Source organism: Lissotriton vulgaris, chromosome 3_1 (assembly GCF_964263255.1).
Source record: "Lissotriton vulgaris chromosome 3_1, aLisVul1.2, whole genome shotgun sequence".
In the NCBI taxonomy this organism is placed as follows: domain Eukaryota; kingdom Metazoa; phylum Chordata; class Amphibia; order Caudata; family Salamandridae; genus Lissotriton; species Lissotriton vulgaris.
The window spans coordinates 1,747,652,669-1,747,675,022 of record NC_141689.1 but is presented as its reverse complement, the minus strand read 5'-3'; the positions used below and the strand labels follow the sequence as shown (position 1 = coordinate 1,747,675,022).

Below are 22,354 nucleotides of genomic sequence, written 5' to 3'. Positions count from 1 at the left end.
GTTAGGTGCCCCTTCCTGCACAAAAAACAATCTCCCCATGACACAGGCATCCTTGCACTATGGTGCAAGGGTCCCTGCGCCGGCGCATGGCTGCAGTTTGGGCGCCAGTGCAGGGGGAAGTACAGAGATGTGACATATTGTTGTAAATATGTCGCATCCCTGTGCTTCGAAACAAATGCAGCATGGTGCAGTAAAATGACTTGCGGCACAGCGCTGCATTAGTTTCTTGTAAATCTGCCCCATAGTATATCCCAACAGGGTTGATCTGGACTACACCTGTTACATATTACCAGTGTGGTTTGCACTTCGTGAAGGATATGCCTACTTTACAGAAGCACATTACTGTTGATACACAGTATAGTCTTCAGGGAAGGTCAAAGTCGAGGTGACAAGAACAGATCTGATCTTTAAAGGAAGGTACCACCATTGCCATTCTCCACAGAGGCCCTGGGGTGCAAATAAAATTACTTGTATTTCCTCGTAATAATACATCATAGTTATTTCCACAACGGGTGCCATATAAATACCCCATGTATTGGAGAATAATAACGTTTCATAAACCTCAAATACAGAAGCTGAGTCTTTAAAATGTTAAGTTATCAATGGCTGATGCCCAAATAGCCTGTAGGGGCGGCAGATGGTGGTTGGTCTCTATGCCACTTCCTGACTGTCTCCATGCTATTAAGTATTGATTATGTTATCTACAGCATGACAGTACTTACATGGTGAAACTATGGTTAGGGCTCACAGAAAGGGCTGTGTGCATTTCTATACAAACAGGCCCACAAATACAAGGAAAAAACATTGAGGTTTGCTACCTTAATGTTACAAATGACATGTAATCCGAGCCGTACCCTTAGCCAGTCTGCCACATCCGAGGCTAAGGGTACGGCAGCCCATTTAATGTATTAATATTGGCTCACGCTTACTACAAACAGCATAGTATTTTTGAGTATCCTTCAGTAACTTGCATAGAAAAATGCAGAGCTGCAGGGTTATCTCAGTTTTGTTCGTCACGCATCATAGGTGCAAAGCCAGACACCTACCTATGAATTCGCCCTGCAGGCTCCAGAGCCGAACTGTGCAGTCCAGGGACGAGGTTAGAAGCAGCTGCTGTGCAGTCACTGGGCAAATGCTGCACAAAAGAGAAGGTGACACAAATATCATGTTCCAGCATTTCCCAAGAATCAGTTTTAGAAGGAGTATAAAAATGAGGAAGGCTGCTCACGCAGGCTAGTTGGATCTATGACGTTACAACGCGTTATTTTACAACGCAGACCGTTACAACGTAGTTTTTACAACGCAGGTACCATTACAACGCATGCCATTACATCGTAAGTATAGGTAAGTATATCTTTTTTTTAAAAATGTAATAAAGTTACTTTAATTAATTTAAATTAATAAATATAATTTAAAAATTTTAAATATATTAATTAATTTAATTTAATATAATTTTAGTAATTTAATTAATATTAAAATTGTAATTAATTTAATATATTTAATATAATATAATTAATGAAATATAATAAATTTGTAAATAGTAAATAATAGTAAGTAATTAATTAAATTTAATGTAAGTAATTTAATTCAAAAAAATTTTTATTGTAAATATTGTAATTAATTTAATTAAATTTAATTTAATTAATTTAATTAATTTATTTTATTTTAAGTCGTAATACCCCTGTACCCCAAAAACCAAACCCAGCCCTAAAACCTAAAAATACCCCTGTACCCCAAAAACCAAACCCAGCCCTAAATTCTAAACATACCCCTGTACCCCAAAAACCAAACCCAGCCCTAAAACCTAAAAATACCCCTGTACCCCAAAAACTAAACCCAGCCCTAAAACCTAAAAATACCCCTGTACCCCAAAAACCAAACCCAGCCCTAAAACCTAATAATACCCCTGTACCCCAAAAACCAAACCCAGCCCTAAAACCTAAAAATACCCCTGTACCCCAAAAACCAAACCCAGCCCTAAAACCTAAAAATACCCCTGTACCCCAAAAACCAAACCTAGCCCTAAAACCTAAAAATACCCCTGTACCCCAAAAACCAAACACAGCCCTAAACCCTAAAAATACCCCAAAATTACTTACATTAATATATTAATATTTTATTTTATTTTTAATATTAATTAAATTAATAAAATAATGTAAAATAAAATTAAATAAAAATAATATACTTACCTATACTTACGATGTAATGGCATGCGTTGTAATAGTATCTGCTATGTAATGACATGCGTTGTAATGGCATGCATTGTAATGGTATTTGCGTTGTAAAAGTTGCGATGTAATGGTAGTGCGTTGTAAAAGTTGCGTTGTAACAGTGCAATACCAGGCTAGGTATGTCAAACCCACCTCTCACATGCGAATGGAGGTTACAGATGGCCCCAACAAGGAAAAGACTTTAGTTTATTAGAGCTGAGAGCAGTACAAACACAAATACAGTACAGAGTTACAATATGGTGCTGGCACTTAGCCCTGGATTGTGGCAGTGTGCACCCTCACATCACAGACCAGGGCTTTGGGCCGGATTGCAAAAATACTAATGTGCTCTCTCCGGCGTAGGAATGAGCATTGTGCCTGCAACCTGCATTATGCCTCTATCATTTTTTACTTCAGGCAGCCACTTTCCTCGGACAGCCCTGACCGTCCAAAAGTACCATTTCTGGGGATACAAAAGGGGCACTAACTACGTCTATTTCCTAGATAGGGTACAGTTATTGCACCTGACAAGAGTCTCTTTGCTCATGATCCTGCTCGAATATACAGTGTGGACACAGTGACAAAGGCATTCCCTCTTATGCAAAGCAATTGAGGGATGACCCCGTGACATTGCATGGGCAGGAAGTTGCACCCGTGCAATGAATAGTACCGAAGAGCAGTGCAATGTTTGGCAGCTCCTTCTGTAGTACGAAAGTACCCGGGCTCTATTTAGGAGAAGCGCAAGTCATTTTGCTGCACTGCGCTGGCTTAGTTTCGAAGCTCAGGGATGCAACATATGTACAACAATATGTTATCTCTGTGCTCTTCCCTGCGCTGGTGCACAAACTGCTGCCATGCGCAGGCACTCTTGCACCATGGTGCAAGGATGCCTGCGTCGTGGGGAGATTGTTTTTTGTGCAGGAGCGGGCACCTTCAGTCACAAAAAACAGTCAATTGAGGTGATTTCCTCTTCCAATGCGTGCTGTAGAATGCAGCACGCATTGAAAGAGGAAAAAAACTGGAGAAATTAAACCATTTCTCCTCGTTGCGCCTTGCTACACCACCCCTAAGGGTGGCGTAGCATTCTGCCGCATTTCCAGGCTTACGATTGCTCGTAAATCTGTAAATGCATTAGTGGACATGGGTGTTACGGGGGAACACTCACTTCAACACTCATGTCACGCCCCTAACATGCAAAGTGTTGCGTGAAAAGGGGTGATATTTACAAGCACATGTTAAGCCATGCAGGGTTACTATACGTGTGCTTGTAAATATCATGTAGCAGGTTGCGCCGCATTTGCGTCATGCAACGTAACGGCGCAAGGGGCTTGTAAATAAGCCCCTCGAAGTTTTATCAATTGTCCAATTCCTATGCATCATGGGACTCAAAATGTTAACAAACACCAAATTCAAATTGTTTTCTCCAAATATTTTTTCCTTAATATACTGCTCTTCAGACAAATATAATATGATGGAGGATGCAGCATTTCAAAAGAATCACTACCTGAAACTCCTTTAATACAATTTTATGCATTGGAATATCTGGACTTTGCACAACTACACAAAATGTTTCTGTGCATATACAGTTCATTTACCAAAGTGTCAGGTATGGAAACGTTAGGTCTAAAACTGGGTTGTCCTTGATATAAAACTGTGATCTGGCCAGCAGGCCTCTACTACCACAAAGGTCCAAAATACTACGTCTAGATCAATAAAATGAGGTGAAACAGTAAACATATGGATTTCTTACACATGGCCCTACCATAGGCAAAGATGGAATCTGCCCACAGTCCTGGGATCTTTCACCATCTAAGGTGGAATAATCTGAGCAACACACGAGCATTGCTGTGATCTGGGTTAATGCCACTGAACTTTTTAAGATAATAATTCAATAGTTTTTAAGTTTCAAAGGGAAATAAAACCATAGTAGCCCTTAAGACAAATGTACTATTTTAGCCACAGCTGATAGAATGAACAAAGTTCTAAAGTCCAAGAGTCTGTACTGCAGCTGCACCTTCCACCCATTCATCAGAAACCTGGAAATTGAGAAAAGAAGTGGATTGAAAAGGCCTGCTCACCTCGTAATGCTGCTCGTGTGGGCTCTCCAACTTCGAAGCACTGTCCGTGAAAATAAAATAAATTAATTCAAGTCTTTAAATTGATCACTGAATGAATAACTGCTTTCTGCAGAAATATTTACTGGAGTCACTCACTGGTTGGAGGTTGAACCTCTGGCCCACGTAACGCGTATTTGGCTATGCCCCAGATGGAAATGTAGCCCAGTTGGTCGGCAGCACAGAGTAAGGAGTCATCTTCAGTAGTGGCCATGTCACTAATCACAGACTTGTGGCTGGACTGGGAAAGCAGAAAATAATTCAGACCATCACTATAGGACAATTGCAAGAGCTTGATCACAATAGATGCACTGGCTAGTGAGGACAAGTTGTCAATCTATTCAGTGAAAGAAAACGACTGCCTTTGCCTACATGGAGAGTAACCTTGAATATCGGATTAATGGTATGCTGGATGGAGAAATAAATAAAAAAAAGTCCACAAAAAAAAAATGGAGAGTAACCTTGAACCTTTTATGCTGGCGCCATACATTCAAACAGAGCCGCCTGCTGAATGCTCTTAGTGCAGAACAAAATGGAAAACTATTTCAGTGTTTTAAAAGTTCTCCCATTTCATTTCACTAATGTGGATACTGGCTTTACATGGCGAGGCAATCAGTGGGAATGTTTTTTTTTCTTTTTTGCAGAATGAGTACCTGCAGCAAGTCTTTTTTAGTGCCCAGATTACTTTAGAGAACCTAAAACCATAACACCACAATTTAACTTATATTAAGAAAGGAAGGCCTACAGCCAGAGGTTGAATAAAAACGTACATATTTATATTTCTGATGGAGGACTCTGCTGAAAAGACAACTTTTCAATTGTAATGTCTATAATGTATTACATTTATACTAGATTTAAAATAAAAATAGATCCTGCTTGTGCTCCGCTGCAGTGCACCCCAGGATGCAGAAGGTCTTCAGACGCCCCCCTCCTGATGGGACTCGACTGCCTTCGCTTCCGGACTCTCACCATCTTCCAAACCAGCTGTCTCATTTACCAGGTCATCACAACCTGCATTCCCACCTATCTGACCGACAAGACCACTGTCTCTGGCTCATCAACAGCCACGAGAAAATCAGATTATAGACAAATAAGTGTAACAAAGCAAAAATAAAGCAATAGGTATTTTCCATCTCTGCACCCGGGATCTGGATCAACATCTCCAAATACATCAGGGCTGCCCCAAATCTGCTTTAACTCATATTAGAACATTGGAATGTTTGTTTTTTTAAAACCTTTATTTGGAGATAAGCAAGGACAAAGGAAGTGTATACACAATACATACAGTCACATATGGCCATCACAATGGGACGTCAGACTCGGACAATGAGATAGAAGCAAGTGCAGGGTAACAAATCAGTCAATACATATATCCACATCGGAATGTACAATGCAAATAAGAAAGAAATGATCCAGCTTGTCCAGACAAGCTAATAAGACAATACATCATAGACACACTCTAGTAGCGCATAAAAAATAAATCAAAGGAGCGTCAGATAGCAGGGCCAAAAGGAAATCCTGACTGGGGTGCGATCACAAAGTACAACCAACCAATTGTCATAGGAGGAGCCACCGCCCCCGAAGGCTCGCAGTAAAGTAAACAGCCCAGGCCTCCCCCGATACTTGAGGATCAACAGGTGTACAACAAAATCCCAACCCACCATGCTGCCGTCAACCAACCCCTACTCGGTCCTCATGTTCAGAATCGGAATCCTGCACAGCTCTAGTTAGGAGGTACACCTGGAGCGGACTCCAAAAGTCCTTCGGTCTGCATCTGACAGGCATCAATTCAGAGTAGATATTATATTGGTCCTGACAGTATATGAGGTCGGTCAACCAATCCTGGAAGCGCGGCACCCTGCCCCGACCCCAGCAACAAGCAACCCTACGCTTAGCCAGCAGCAGGGCCACGTCAACAAATCTACGGTGAGAGGCAGGTACATCCCTAGAATAACCCCGCAACATCACCAAAGGGTCGAATGTCACCCCATCCTCCGCCATAATCTGCAGGGCTTCATGGACCTGAGTCCAATATTCCAGCACCCCCGCGCAACTCCAAGCCAAGTGCAGAAAGTCAGCGCCTTCTGCACGACACCTAGCGCACCTGTCATCCTCCGCTAAATGAAACCGAAGTTTCCTCGCCGGGGTGTAATAGTACCTCTGGATAAATTTGTAGTGGATAATTTTAAGGCGACAACTGGAGGAAACATTGGCTGTGAGTCCACAGCAGTACTTCCATTGCTCGTCGGTTATAGGGGCTCCCAACTCAGCTACCCACTGCTCGCGCACCCGATTGGCCGGCGCCGATCGCTGTCTACGAATAGCGCCGTATAACTTCGACACCAGGTGTCGCCCATCTGAGACCAACAGCACGTGAAGGGGGAGGGTAACCTCCGGCTCCGAAGGGAAATCTGGTAACAGAGCACGCATGCCCTGCCGCAAGCGGACAAAGTAGAACAGCTCTAAAGGGGAGCAGGCAGCTACTCCGAAAAAATGAGCCTGCGTACGGAAGGCACCTTCATGAAACAGGTCACCCCACGAAAGGACACCAAGCCGCCTACACATTCGCTGGAACCCCGTTTCCAGCAACAGAGACAAATCCGGATGATAAGACAAAGGCAGGGCCGGCGAATAAAGAAAGGAGACGCCCAACAGTTGAGCCACCCGTTTCCAAGCATCCACAGTGCATGTAACCGTCGTACGAGGCGTTTCCACATCTGACACCCTGCCCAATACCATCCCCTCCAGTGGGAGTGGGTGGGCAACCCAATGTTCAGCAGCAATTTGGGGCATAAACGGCGTAGGGCGCATCCAGTGATAAGAGTAATGCGTCTGAGCACTAAGATAATAAAGCTCAAAGTCAGGGACATCAAAACCGCCATCAGAATAGGGTAATGTAAGGGTAGCCCAAGCCACCCGCGGCTGCTTGCCCCCCCAGAACAATCGAATTAGCTCAGATCGAAGTCTACGAAAAAAATAAGCACCAGGATGATACGGAAGGTTTTGAAAAAGGTACAGAAAGCGGGGCAAAACTACCATCTTGATAAGTGACGCCCTGCCGGCCATGGAGAGAGGCAAGGACATCCATCTAGTGACATCATCTGCAAGTTTAGTGATAGCCACACCATAATTGAGCCGAACCGTTTCCTCTCTATCCAATGACACGATAATGCCAAGATACCGCAGCTCCGAATCACACCATTCCAGAGGGTAATCAAGGGAAAACCTAGCTACAGCAGCAGTGAGGGGGAAAAGTTGGGACTTCTGCCAGTTAATATGGACACCGGAGACGCCCCCAAAAGCGACCAACTCTCGCAAAAGCGAATTAAGGTTGTTCTCAGGGTCTTTAACATAAAGTGTAACATCGTCAGCGTATAAAGAAATACCGACCTGCCGCTGCAGACAATTAAAGGCGCTATGCTGGTGAAGCTGACGAATCCTGCAGGCCAGCGGCTCGATGGCAATGGCAAACAAGAGGGGCGAGAGGGGGCATCCCTGTCGGCCCCCCTGGTGAGAGGGAACGAGGGGGACAGCACCCCATTCACCACCACTCTCGCCATCGGATCAGTATATAAAAGCTTAACCCATGATATGAAGATCCGGCGGAAGCCCATCTGACAAAGAACATCGATAAGATAGCCCCATTCGACGGAGTCAAACGCCTTAGTGGCATCTAGGAAGATGGCGGCAACCGGGATATCAGGAGCAATGGTCGACACAAGCGAAAACAAGGTGCGAAGATTGTGGGAGGTAGCACGGCTGGGCACAAACCCTGACTGATCAGGCAGTACAATAACGGGCATGAGCTCGGCAAGTCTCACTGCCAAGACTTTCGCGAGAATTTTGACATCGCAGTTAAGCAATGAGAGGGGCCTATAGGAGCCCACATCCAACGGATCCTTCCCCGGCTTGAGCAGCGACGTAATGGCGACCTCCCGCATGGAGCACGGCAGACGCCCCTCGTCCAGGGACTCCTCAAAAACCTCGCGGAGAACAGGGGCCATAATGTCCACGTAACACTTATAAAATTCAGCAGGAAGGCCATCTAGGCCGGCGGCCTTCCCATTATTCAAAGACATGATAGCATTCCTGACCTCCTCCACCTCTAGGGGTCTGCCTAAGAACGCTCGATGATCATCTGATAGCCAGCATAGCGCCAGCTCATCCAGAAATCCACCATAACGTGCCTCACCAGTCTGCTGTGTTGTGTAAAGGTGTGCGTAATGGTCAATAAACGTACGCTGAATCTCCGCAGTTTCCCGACAGCGGGTGCCATCCGGCGCCACCAATTCCAATACGTCCGATCCATGCCTCGGATGCCTAGTAAGGGCAGCGAGGACCTTGCCAGGTCGCTCCCCCTCACAGTATCGCCTCGCCGTCCAATACTTTCCCCTGTGTTTAGCCTCTCTAGCAGCCTCCTCTTCATACTCAGAGAGTTTAGTACGGAAACGGGCCAGAAGATCAGGATCAGAGTCTACCTGCATCCTGCGTTCTAAGTCACGCATGTCAGCTTCCAAGCCCTCGAGGGTCCGAACAATCAGTTTAAGGATTCCACAACTTTTAGAAATAGTGACTCCCCGGATCGTAACCTTGAACGCTTCCCATATAACCTCAACGCTATCAACAGAGCCCTTGTTTCTAGGGAAGAACGCCTCTACCTCCACGCCAAGCTCCTCCTTGAACACCGGGTCAAGCAACGCAGCCGGAAAAAGGCGCCAAGGCGGGCGCGGCCTATGCAAGCCGGGGACGGCCAGAGCAACCCTCACCGGACAGTGATCAGAATACGTTTGAGCCAGATGTGTCGCCTCACGCAGGCCAGCCACCAACCCTCTAGAAAGAAACACATAGTCCAGTCTCGCCCATGAACGAGCATGTGTAGTGTAATGAGTACCCTCCTTAGTGGCAGGGTTGGTGTACCTCCAGCTGTCGATCAACCCAGCCTCCTCCACAATCCCACGCAGCACTTCCCTAGCTTGCACATTATACTGAGGGCTCCCTTCTGATCTATCCAAATGGGCAAGGAATGCAAGATTGAAATCCCCCCCCCACACAATGTAAGTGGCATCCACAGTAAGCACATGACCCCACAATGCAGTGAAAAAGGTTGGCGTATCGACATTAGGAGCATAGCAATTAACAAACAGTACAGTGTTCTGCTCAAGCCGCCCCCACAGTAGCACATAGCGCCCCTCAGGGTCCCCCATAGATCCCAGTTCTTGAAACGCGAGCGATCTTTTAACAAGGATAACAACCCCGCGAGCATAAGAAGAATAGGAAGCAAACATCCTGGTCGCAGCCCACCTACCTCCAAAGGTGGGGGAAGGAGCGGGCCGCAGATGCGTCTCCTGGAGGAGGGCAACATGAATAGCATGCCTGTCCAAATACTGGATCACGCTACGACATTTCCTGGCATCATTAAGTCCCCGTACATTCCAGGACAAAATCGATATCTGATCTATAACAGCAGTCGACATTAGCCAATTTCCGGGCCCCACGGGACCCAATAGGCAAATACGGAACATCCAACTCCCATCAACAGCCAACGACAGGGCCACACCCTAGGTAGCAGTCGTCCCCCCGCATACACTCCACACACATCCCAGCCATCTCCTAACCAAGAAACCAGAACCAAAGCAACCCCCCCCCAGCTGAACCATTCATGCAGCAAGCACTCAGATAACCCTACGCACAGCCCACAGCCAATCCAGCTCAAGCGGTACACAACTCGCACACGCGTTCCCCATGCAAAGCGCTCATCGCCACGCGGCTGCCAAAGATGGCGGCCGTTACATCCGGGCCCATGGCGGACGGGGGCAAGGGCCCCGTGATCAATTCCGCCGAGAAGATAAATGGGCCAGCCGAAGCAGCGAGCATGGAGCCGCGCCTGTGCACACATACAATAGCAGCAAGCTATCCGCTGACCCCTGAGGCCTGAGCTAGCAAGTGTGGTCAGCTCCATCCCCACCCCACCCACCCACCTGATGCCACCCCAACTATCAAGCCATGCGTACCCCCACCCCCCCCCGATCCCCAACACACATCCAGTCAACCAACAAAGGACTAGAATCCAAACCAAAGGTACAAGTGGGGCACACCCTCCGGGGAATCTTCTAGAGGTCCACGATACCACTCCCTCACACCACGCCAGTGCTCGAGCCAATGCGTATCAAACGGCCCCAGGCGCAGCACGGGGGGAGTGGGTGCCCAGAGCGCGACACCAGAAATCGCCATCCTGCAATGCCACACCGACCCCAAGAAACAATACGTACACTCTCACCTCAGGCAAGACACGACCCCCGCACCAATAAAAAGAAAAAGCAGACATCAGTTAGGCCACTAATGCGGACAAGGAAGTCAATAGCATTCAGTGTAAAAGACAGACGTCCAGAACGTTCCAGCACCAGAGAAAAAGAAAAATCATAGGCCAAAGTCACCACTATCAGGCGACCTCCTCCTCAGCCGCCGAATGTTCGTCCTCAGGGTCCCGATCGCCTCTTCGATCTGCAGCCGCTCGTTCGCGCTGGAGGCGCTTTGCAAAACCTCAGCATGCTGTGGGTTGGTGAAAAAGTGTTGCTTAGCCTGGTGTGTCACTCTAAGTTTGGCAGGGTAAAGCAAAGCGTAGTCCACTTGCACATCTCGAAGTTTCTTTTTCGCCCCCAGAAACTTACGATGCTGGTCCTGCACCATCGGCGTGAAGTCGGGGTACATGGTGAAAGACACCCCATCGAAGGAGAGGGCCCGATTAGTGCGGGCAGCTTGGAGGGCAGCGTCCCGGTCACGATAATTTAAGAGGCGCGTGATGATGGGGCGCGGCGCGGCCCCAGAGGCCGGCCGAGGTCCCAGTGACCGATGCGCTCTCTCAACGATGAACTGGGACGAGAATGCTCCCGCCCCAATGGCGCCCACCAGTAGTCTCTCCACATAAGTTTCCATTTTGCCCACATTTGTGGACTCCGGCACACCTACAATGCGAACGTTATTGCGCCTACTCCTCGCCTCCAACTCCTCATTCTTAGCGGCAATTACACGCAATATATTGTCCATTCTCGCCAGTTGGGTGGTATGAGTGGCCGCCGTGTCGTCGTGGTCCGAAATGCGCTGTTCCGCCGTCGTCAGGCGCTCCTCATGCACGTCCAGCTTCTGGACGACCGCATCCATGCGCGACGAAATTTTGTCCACCTTGTCCACTATCGTGGCAAACCCCTGCCTCATCTCCTGCATCATCTGGGTAAAGTCCGGTGGTGGTGGCTGCGGCACATATTCCACAACAGGCGGGGGGGGGAGACCGCGAAGTCCCAGCTTCCTGGAGCAACCGCGTCCCCCTCCGAGCTCCTCCAGAGTCAAAGGACAACTTGGATTGTTTAGTGTCCGGCTTCCCCATAATGGTGTGCTAGTAGTGCAGCAGGGGCTCAGAGCAAATAGGAGTTAGGATGTAGGCTGGACAACGGGCACGGAAAAACAGCTGCACCGTGGGGGCACGAGCAGGCCAGCGCACCCCGCCACTCCCAACGATGAAAAAATGGCCGTCTCCGCACCCAGACCAATGGGGCGATCCCCCAGACGATCAGAAGGAGATTCGCTGTGTCTCCGTGAGCGATGTTATCTGGACCGGTAGAAGCTGGAGCCAAGAGGACAATCCGATGGCAAGGAAGAAACAAGCAGCCTGCCCGGCCAGCGAGCGGGCCCGGTGGATAGGGGCAGAGCAGGGCCTACACCCCACGTGCAGAGCCACGGGCTGGCATGAATGATGACGCCGGGCCAAGGGACACCAGTCCTCCAGAGCGCAAGTCGGGGAAACTTGGAATCCTCGTAACTTCGGCCAGCAACCTCCGAACGGCCCAGGAGTTGGCCCGTGGGTGGGCAGTCGTTATCCCAGTAGATCTATAGGGTCAGATCAGGGCGCATCGATGGCAATCAGGATTCCTAGGCGGATAGTAGCTCCGGGCAGCAGGAGCCTCACGACAGTGCGGCCATTCTGCAGTGCGCCCTCTAGCGCCCCCTCCTAGAACATTGGAATGTTGGACGCTCCATTGAAAACAATGGAGCAGGTCCGGGCTTATAATGGCTGGTATAACCCCGGAGCTCCAACATTCTAATGTTTCTTTGTTCACAGCTCTGGCTGTGAACAAAGGCTTCAGGGAGCCTGAGGGAATGTCAATCCCCTCGCGCTCCTTAAAGCCTTTGTTTAATTTGTTAGAACATTCTGCCCTCTGGTTGTAGAATCTTCTAATTGCCTTATAGCCCTTCGTAGCTGGGCTATACCGGCTATTAAAGTCCCTCTACCTTGTTAAATTCCCTCGCCTTCGGCTCGGGCCTTTAACTTTGCAGCAGGCCTTTAATAGCCGGTATAGCCCGCTACGGCGGGCTATAAGGCTATAATAAACGTTGAAAACACCTCTTTAAAGAACACTACATCCTAGTGCAGTAATAGCCAACAAGCAAGCTACCTCTCAAATCACTTGTTAACCGTATCCTTGCTGTTGAACCTGTACAGCACTCTGCTGCCTTTGGCTATGTTTTCACTAAACAAATACCACGTATATCCATGTATACATACAGACAGTCAGACAGACAGACACAGAAGTGGACCTGGAAGCAGTTCTGCACATCTGAACATAGAGTTATGGGAGCTCTCTTTCTACTAGCAAGAGAAGACCTGAGTCTCAAAAGCAATTTCAGAAGAATGTAAAACTTTTATTCAAGGGGTCAGTGCCTCCAGATCATGTAGAACACGTTTTGCTCCTGCAGGCCTAAGTGTCCATGAAAACATGCAACCTTGTCAGCTCAGCTTCAACTGGGTGTTTTTCCCTCCTCAGAGCTCTTTGGTGGGATGTTCAAGGCTACCAGGGTACTAAACGCATCTGATCTTGTGAAGCTCTTACTGGCTCTAGCCTCCAGGTTTACTCCACTAAACATCTGTGACCTGCAGATATATTTATAAGTCACAAACTAAAAACATTAGGCAAGACCACCTTCAGTCGAACAGTATTTGCTCGCAGGGTGACTACAGAGTTGCTTCGGTCCCAGTGATCCACATGGAAGAAACATAGTTATTTTTTCACATTTGTTTTGCATTTTGCCATAAAATGACTTTGAAACCCTTGTTCCAATGCTTTCCTTTTTTTTAAAAAGAACTTATTATATGAACATTACATTGTATTAATTTATATTTGCAACTATTTTAAATAATTTAATTTTAAAAATGATTTCCTCTGGGGGTTTATTTTAAGTCCCTACTGCCATTATGTGCCCTGGGAGGGTATTGCAGTGCCAGTGTGAGGTGCTGGACTTACTTCAGTTCTGAGCTGGAGTAAGGTACTACTGTTTTGAGTCCTTATATGGCTGTAGTAACTTTAGAAGTGCAGATTGTGAATAGCAATGGGCTTACTCTTTTGTGGGTCGGTGCATGATCCTTTCTAAACCCTTCATTACTCCTTCTGAAACCACTTCCATTTAGTATTAAGGATGCCCCTTTTTCCTGCCAATTTTCGTGATCCATTTCACATTTACTACTATGTAGTAAACGTACATGTATAAGGATCTCCCCATAGAAAACATAGGAGAGGTGGAGGTTGTGATTTATACTTGTAGGTCTGTGAATAGCATTTTGTATTATGTTTAGTAGTACTATTGTAGTACTACTGAACTTACTATAAAAAGCCATTTGTGAATAGGGCCCAAACTGTTTAAACTAGTAATGACACATTCGGCACCCTAGTATTAAGTGCATGGGGGCTTATTTACAATCCCTTTGCGCCGCCAGTGCATCATATTTTGTGACGCTCCAGCAGCGCAGTGTGCTGGCCCATATTTATAAGGCCACGCAAACCCACCCTGCGTGGCTTTTTTCATGACCTTATAAATATGGCCCCTTTTCACGCATCACTTTGCATGAAAGGGGTGTGTCACAGGGGTTGCTGTGAATATTTCCACACAACACCTATGGATTCTGCTGCATTTCTAGATTTACAACATTTCGTAAACCTGGGAATTTGTCAGAATCTGATGCCTCCCCAGGGGACGCGTAAGGAGGCACAATGAGAGGAAATGTTTTTATTTCTCCTTGTTTTTCCTCTTTCTATGCGCGCTGCAGAATGCAGCACACATAAAAAGAGGAAAACACCATCAAAGATTTTTTGTGTTCAGGAAGGTGTCCCTTCCTGCACAAAAACAATCATCCCCGCAATGCACCATGGTGCAAGGGTGGTTGCATTGGCGCATGGCAGCCAACTGTGCACTAGCACAGGGGAAAAACAGGGATGTGTCATATTGTTGTAAAATTTATATGACGCATCGATGTGCTTTTAAAATGATGCAGCTCGGCACAGCAAAGTGGCTTGTGGTACCGCGCTGCGTCATTTTGTGGTAAATAGCCCATGGTACTTAGTGTTGCTCCTAACCATGTAAATTATGTTGATGAATCGGGTATATTTAGTGTTCTTGAATGTTCTCACACAGAAGTAACTTTTCCTCACCTTGAACATCTGCCACTTTTTTATCTCATTTCACAAAACATATATAGGTCCTTAAAAGATGTTTCTACCTGCTCAGGAAACCTATAAGGCCGTCATGGCATTCCTACCCATGACTCTCTGGAAACCAAAAGTGACTCTAGTGGAAGTTTCCTCATAGTTTCAATTTCAATTCACTGGGGTACATCTCGGGGTTCCTGCGTGGACCAAGTCTTCACTTGTATCTATGCCGCTGCTCCTTGTGTTCGGTTTTTCTCTGGCTGTGGCCCTTTCTGCCTTTGATGTTGGGCCTTTCTCTACTGAATATCAGATTATGCATCTTCATTGAGGACCATGTCAGTTCTGGCATCTCAAAGAAGTGTGTTTTTTTTGTTTATAAAATTACCTTTTGCTTGGAGGCATACAACAGCACTTACTTAATGCACACTGCTCATGACTTCACATGGTCAAACAATTTACTTTGCTCTGGGCCAGACCACTATAATCTGGGAAGATTGGGATAGGATTTTTTCGGAGTAAAAAAGCACTTGTTCTCAGTTCCTGGCTTTTTTCAGGATGGTCTTGATAGTTCATCCTGTATACGGTCCCTCTGTAGACAGGTGGGATTGTCAAGTCTCTTAACTTTATTTCCCTGCAGAAGTCTCTCAGTTCGTGTGTCCCAAACACTCACTCTCTCTCTTTATGTTTTTAAGGGAGGATAAATACTTGCTTCTCTTGCTGCTTGCTCCATTGACCACAGCGCTTTATAATTCTCTGGTTCAGGCCTCTCTCACGCCTGCCCAGCCAGGCTGTGATCCGCGGAGACAGGGACACCAACTACCACCAAAACTCATCAGCCTTCCTGTCCCCAGACATGGTAAGGCACGCCGCAGCCCGGCATAAGTATAGTAAAGTAACAGGGATATTCAAATTATAGGAGGCAGCTGTGGGAAGGCCAAGCTCCCCTGGACCACTGTAGAATGCCCCAGGTCCACACTTCACCCGCCTCGCTCCTCCACTCCACTGCCTGGGCCAAACACGGGTGCAGAGCTCCTCTGGCCGCTGTCAGCTACAGTCACCTTGGTGCCTCGTCCTTTCTCTGGCCTATTCCTTACATACCATAACTGTTTTGTGTGTGGGAAAAGATTGGACTTAAGCTGCCTTATGTTCACCGTGGATTGCCCTTCTTAAATAAGCGAATGAGTGAAGTGAGTTCATACCCTATTTTGATTTAAACATAAGTCTCTTTGCTGAGACTGCAAACAGCTATCAGTATTGCACTATTAAAAATATAGCAACCCTACAGTGAACATGTCTGATATTGCAGCCCTTACAACAGGTTCTAGTCCAGTTCCAAGCAAATGTTATCTCAGTTGAACCCTTCTAGCCCTTTTAGTTTAAAGACATGGCAGCCATGCAGTGGAGGTTTGGTATTATCCCACTATGGGTATACCAATGCCTTTGATAAAGTACTGCTGCTTTTTGATTCTCATTATAGCATCCCTGCAGAGGATGTGAGCACTGCCTCATTACATTTGTATCACACTTGCTTAGAAGTGCTGAAGTTATCCAATTACAAAATGGGTGTAGCTGCAACTGGCCAATTGATGGTGTAGTGGTCCTGCATTGAAGAGGAGGCCTTAACTCAAAAAAAGAAGCTCTGCTTACAATGCAACAGCCTGCTAAATCTATAGCAGCTCTGCTCTTCTGAGACGTGAGGGGCACAGAAGCATCTGCGCTCCTTCTAGACTGGTTACGGTAAATCTTGTGAGCCCATCTGAAACTATTACATTTAGAAACCAAACATAAGGCACAGGAGCACCTGGTGCCTACTAAACGTTATACTGTAGTTTCTGTGAAGACTCACTAAAGTGTGTTGTCAATTATCCCAGATACGGTATAACGGGAAACACTGTGATCACCCAAAAGGCAGTTGCAATAAATGTTTCCCATCTCGGCAGGCAGTCTCACGCTTCTCTAGGGGTTTCACCCCAGAATACAGACAGAGAACAATGCCCCCAAGTTTGTTAGGCCAAGAAATGGAGACACCCATGTAGAAGTATGGGACGGCTGCATGACAACCCCGGGCCCTACTCATCCACAGTGTTCAAAGTGAGGACGGGTCCGACCTCTAGCTTTTTTTCAGAGAGGCAGAGGGCACGCTTGCATGGTGCTATGGGGAGTACGCCAGAGGGTGGGCTTTGGGAGTGGGGCCTGAGTCTTTTGGTTCCAGTCTGCCCTCGCTGGTTACACACCGGCTGCTCCAGGGACAGGGCATCCATGATGGTCCTCGTACCTGTCAGGCCACAGGTTGCTGAGCAACGTGTTGAGGAGGGGATGCCTTCACAGTGCTTCCTTCAGCGTTGACATCACTACTGTCCTCTCGAGGATGGGGCTGCATCCACAGGGCTTCCATTAGGCTTGCGGCATCGGAGATGGCGATTGGGTGCTCAAGATGACCGTCATGCACCTGGAGGACTGAAGTCAGCCGGCACTCTGTCTGTGGAAATGAAGTGCTCACTATCGCTGCTTACTTAAACTTGACCAAAGTGCCAGCCCTTCAGGTTTGGGGCAGAACGAAGCGCTGCACACGCGCTAGGCTTGTAAAGTACAGAGCAATCGATCACAGCTCCTCACTCAGCATGCAGCTGCCGGGCTCACAAGAGACAGAGTCCCTCGGCAGAGGTGCTTAAAAGCAATCTTTGACGGCCCTGACATTGCAAAACAGGGGGCAAGCTAACCTCCCTTGGAGAGGACTTGTGGGCACAAAGGAAGGGGGCAGGCAGCAGGCCAGCACATACAGGCCGATTGTTTTCCTCTTTCTATGTAAGCTGCATAATGCAGCATGCATAGAAAGGGGAAAACCTAGGAGAAATTAAAAAATTTCTCTTCGTTGCACCTCCTGTGGAGGTGTAGAATTCTGACGCATTCCCAGGTTTACGATTTCTCAGAAATCTGAAAAAGTGTCATGTTCCACGTGTGTTGTGTGGGAAGACCCACCGCAACACCTATGGAACGCCCCTTTCACACAAAGTGCTGCCTGCAAGGGGGCTGTATTTACAAGAACACGAAACACAGGGTAGCTTTACGTGTCCCCGTGAATATGGGGCAGCGCAATACACTGCCAGTGCATCACAAAAAGTGAATTATCGGTGGCGCAAGAGGTTTGTAAATAAAGCAAGAAGAGTTATAGGCACAGAGAAATGCCCACTTTCTGAAAGTGCCATTTCTAAAATAGTGATATCAAATCCAACTTCACCAGTAAGTAGGATTTATCGCTAGCATTTTGAAGATGCCAAACATGGCAATGCCACTTCTTTCTGATCAGGAATTACTACTTTAAAGTATATAAAGGAATTCCCAATGCTAGCCTATGAGAGGAGTAGGCATCACAGCAGTGAAAAAGGAAATAGGCTGTTTGCCACTACCAGGACATGCAAAACATAAAGGTACATGTCCTACCTTTTACTTTCACAGCACCCTGTCCATAGGGCTACCTAGAGCCTACATTAGGGGTGACCTATGTGTAATAAAAGGAGAGTTTAAGGCTTAGCAAGTATTTTAAATGCCAAGTCAAGGTGGCATTAAACTGTGTACACAGGCCCTGCAGTTGCAGGCCTGAGACAGGTTTGAATGGCTCCTTCTGTGGGTAGCACAATCAGTGCAGACGCACCACTAGTAGTATTTAATTTACAGACCCTAGGTAATGGTTTACCACTTCACAGGGACTTATAAGTGATTCAAATATGCCAAACAGGTGTAAACCAATCATACCATGTTTAGAAGGGAGAGCACATGCACGTTAGCACTGATTAGCAATGGTAAAGTGCCCACAGTCCAAAAGCAAACAACACGAAGGTCAGAAGAATAGGCAGAGGAAGGCAACACATTTGGGGACAACCCTGCAGAAGTAGCCGAGTCCAACAATTGTTTTTTGTATTTCTGCTTCAACTTCAACACACAATACATATTTTTTTATAACAGTAATCTCATGGAGTAAGAAACTCACAATGGGAAACAGAGATTGTTATAACTAGAAATACTTACGCCAAGAAAATAAGCAAATATTTTTCCTCCTCCCGATATATTCCAAAATGTGATGCAACCTGGAAAGAGATTTCACTTATCAATTGTCTTCTGATTCTGCTAACAAAATATGTACGCTCCAATGAATTTCTGTAAATACATTCACTTCCATAAGCCTATAAAATGTATACACTTCTTGTTTTTTTTTATTAACCCTTTAGTCTCATCTCCAGGACTCTTACACAATGGGACCGAGCGAGCCCATCCTTCCTCCAGGAGTTTGATGATAATGTCTAAGGGGCACATTTGGATGTCATGGGCTGAGGAATTCAAGCTTGCAATTCAAGGATCCAAATAGTATGCATAAAGATTTATGGAGTGTGAAATGTCCAAACCAAAAAGTCTCTGCACTAAGGGGCATATTTATGATTTTTGTGGTGCAGGGCAGCTCAGCACGTCACCTTGCTGAGCTGCCCTGCATTACATGGAAAGGGAAGGAAAGCATCATCGTAATTATCCAATATGGCACATTTCTGTCCTTTTCCCTTGTAAAGACACTGTTTTGGCAGACTAGTGCCAACACAGGGACTCTTACACAAAGGTGCAAAGGGGCCTATAGTGCAAGGGTGCCTGTGTTGTAGGCAGGATTCTTTTTGTGCAGGAACTGTTCATTGTGAAGCAGAATGAGGCACACACAGAAAGAGGGAAACAGGGGGAGAAATAAAGATAGCATTCCTCGTTACACCTCTCCTGGGGAGCTGTATATTTTTGGCACATTCCCAGGTTAACCTGTTCTTGTAAATCTGGGAATGCATCAAAATCATGAATGTTGCGTGGAAACACCCACGCAACACCCATGGAAACGCCTCCATGGCGCAAAGCACTGCCACGCAGCAATTTGTGCTGTGTTATATCACTCGAGATTTATGAAGCCATGCAGAGCTATGCAGGGTGACCTTGCGTGGTTTCATAAATCTTATTTTACATTAGCGTCACTATTGCACCATGTTGGATGGTGCAAGTGTGACACAAAGGGGCTCATAAATATAAGCCCCTGAGTAAGGGACCTGCACTAATGTTCTAGAGATACTCCACCAACTCCTTGAGTGATGGTCAACGGTGAATGTAATCACACTTATGTTTTCACTATGGAAAAAGACAACAGTACTAAGATCAAAACCAGATCTGTGGTATTTACTGAGCGTGGATACAGCAAAGAATCAAAAGAGCTAAAAAAACAGGGAATGATTCGCGGAAGAATACACTAGACTTATCCAACATAAGTCAGGGCAGCTGGATCCATTCCACATAAACAACATTTACAAACTATTAATGTAAATATAAATAATTAACGAAGTACGTGCTAATAATTAGAACTATCAGAACTTTGTCCACCGGAACCTAACCTTGGTCGCCCGGTATACAATGACAATGAGAGGAAGGAGGGAGTACAAAGTATTGGACTATCTGGTTGAAATATTTAGGTCGTAGGTGTTGAGTATGATTGGTCTTATTAGGACTTTTCTGTTCATTTTCTATCTTTCCTGGTAAAGTCACAACCCCGGTGTTCATAAAGGTCCTATACAATAATCGCATGTTCTTCAAAGGCCAAAAATATAACATGGTAAAATGACAAACTACAATTACAGACGGGCGAAATGATCACCCTGTTTCTTTCGGTAACCAGTGATTAAAAGTGTAAAAGTCAGAACATGTAAACCTGGTAGGTTCTAAAAGTGGCATACAAATAAATATAAAACTTGAAATGATAGCAGAAAGGCAAACAAGAGAGTGGTCTACCAGCTTTGGCACTCAAGTGGAAGACTTTCTAGACAGAGACAGACATATGAAAGGGCAAAATGCAATCACTCACAGTGAAGAGAGCCAATGGCTGACATAGGTTGGCCCACTGCACATGCTGTAAGCTGTGGTTGGCAAATGCAAAATGTGAAGGACATTCAACAGAACCATGAATCAAGAGGGTTGATTGAAAGACATGTAGAACAATCTCTGCTTCGATTACATGTTATTTGCCTATGTAATTTTTGTGATGGATCACATTTTTGCTTAATGTTATATGTTCTATATGCAAGACACTGTTAAGGGGCAGGATTTACATTTTTTGTTACTTTTTAAATTTATTTTCATAACAAAAATGAGACGTATAGGGCTACATAATTGGCTTCGCCAATGCTTGTTCCCTCCCCCACCAAAAGTATAATTAAGTCTAATGATTCAAACCAAGGTTAATTTCAATGAACTGGAGCACTTGATTCGAAACAGACTTAGTTTACACTAAATTATTCAAGATTTTTTTTATTTTAAAGTATTTTATTATTAATTTTTATAAGCAAAGACATTAGCAGCATTTCAACGTGATAAATGTAATGAGCTGTATGTCAGCCTCCACTTTCGCTGAGCAAGGTCAGTATAGTTATGTTACTTTGTACCCGTCTGGCTAGTTGGTGCTTGTTTGATATCGGAATACTAATTTCATGTTTGTCGTCACTGTAACAGGGAACAAAAGCAGGATTTGTACCAAGGAGGTATTTAGGCAAGAATTGCATTTCGCTATACGCGTAACAGACATGCATGAGGGCAGGTTTTTTGGCACTAGTTTTTTCCATCAGAGAAGGATAAGAGCACTGTGGTTTATACCTGTCACACAGGGACACTTTGGTTTCCTCTTTCTTTTCTTATTTTGTAGGTTGAGTTATTTCTGTATTATTGAACTCTTTATTTTTATATCCAGAAGAGCTGTATAATGAAATATAGCGCACATGAATGTAAAGTTGTTGAAGACATTTCCTTGCTAATTGAACTTAAATCATTTGTGTCATTTATAGATTCAAACACCTGAAGAAGAGCCAAAGGGAAATGCGTATGCATTTTGCATACGCAAGAAATAGAATACCTGCATTGTATTATATTATTATTTTTTTCTGTGCTTATAACAGATTAAATTAAATTCTCATAAAGAAATACTTCTGTCATCATTTTCGAGAATTGTTATGTTAATGTTTGATGTGTATATAGAGTTTTTGTGATAGAATTGAAACTTGTAGCATAAGCACTATAGACACAGTGCTCAGAGGGCAAGTAGTTGTACTTGAAGGAAGGTGAGGATTAGTCAAACATGTTTAGACAGCATGTCAGCCTCTGTTGCATGCTGAATTAAATAGCTTACCATTTCAAAAAGTTATAAGTAGCAAAGGGTGTGGACCACTTTTTCACAATTCTGTATGTCGGGCTCCCCATGAAACTGATTGAAGCACCCATGCCCATACAGAACAGGGCAGCACCCAGAATGCATGGACTCAAACCAAGCTAATTAAAAAATACAGCTTTACAAAGTTTTCAGGGGTTTTAGGAGTGCAGATTTTATGTAAAACACTATCTGATGCATAATGCCACCTAGGCAAATCTCAGTATAGAACCTAGTTGGGTTGAAACCCTTATGTCCAATGTAGGCCTCCGAAGGCTAGATCCATGCTGGATTGTCAGAACATGCACATAAACTGTATTTATGAACAATGAATGTAAAGGTAAATCC

At 45.5% G+C, this 22,354-nt stretch overlaps 1 protein-coding gene across 1 annotated transcript in view; it reads right to left on the bottom strand.

Moving 5' to 3' along the window:
• Positions 1-22,354, bottom strand: part of LOC147728404 (cilia- and flagella-associated protein 337-like) — a 378,048-nt gene that overhangs the window by 52,517 nt on the left and 303,177 nt on the right. The window contains exons 20-23 of the mRNA XM_086963279.1: positions 18,823-18,881; positions 4,424-4,565; positions 4,289-4,328; positions 1,047-1,135 (exon numbers count right to left, since the gene is read on the bottom strand). Coding sequence (XP_086819405.1) covers positions 1,047-1,135; positions 4,289-4,328; positions 4,424-4,565; positions 18,823-18,881 — 330 coding nt within the window. The remainder of the gene's footprint in view (positions 1-1,046; positions 1,136-4,288; positions 4,329-4,423; positions 4,566-18,822; positions 18,882-22,354) is intronic.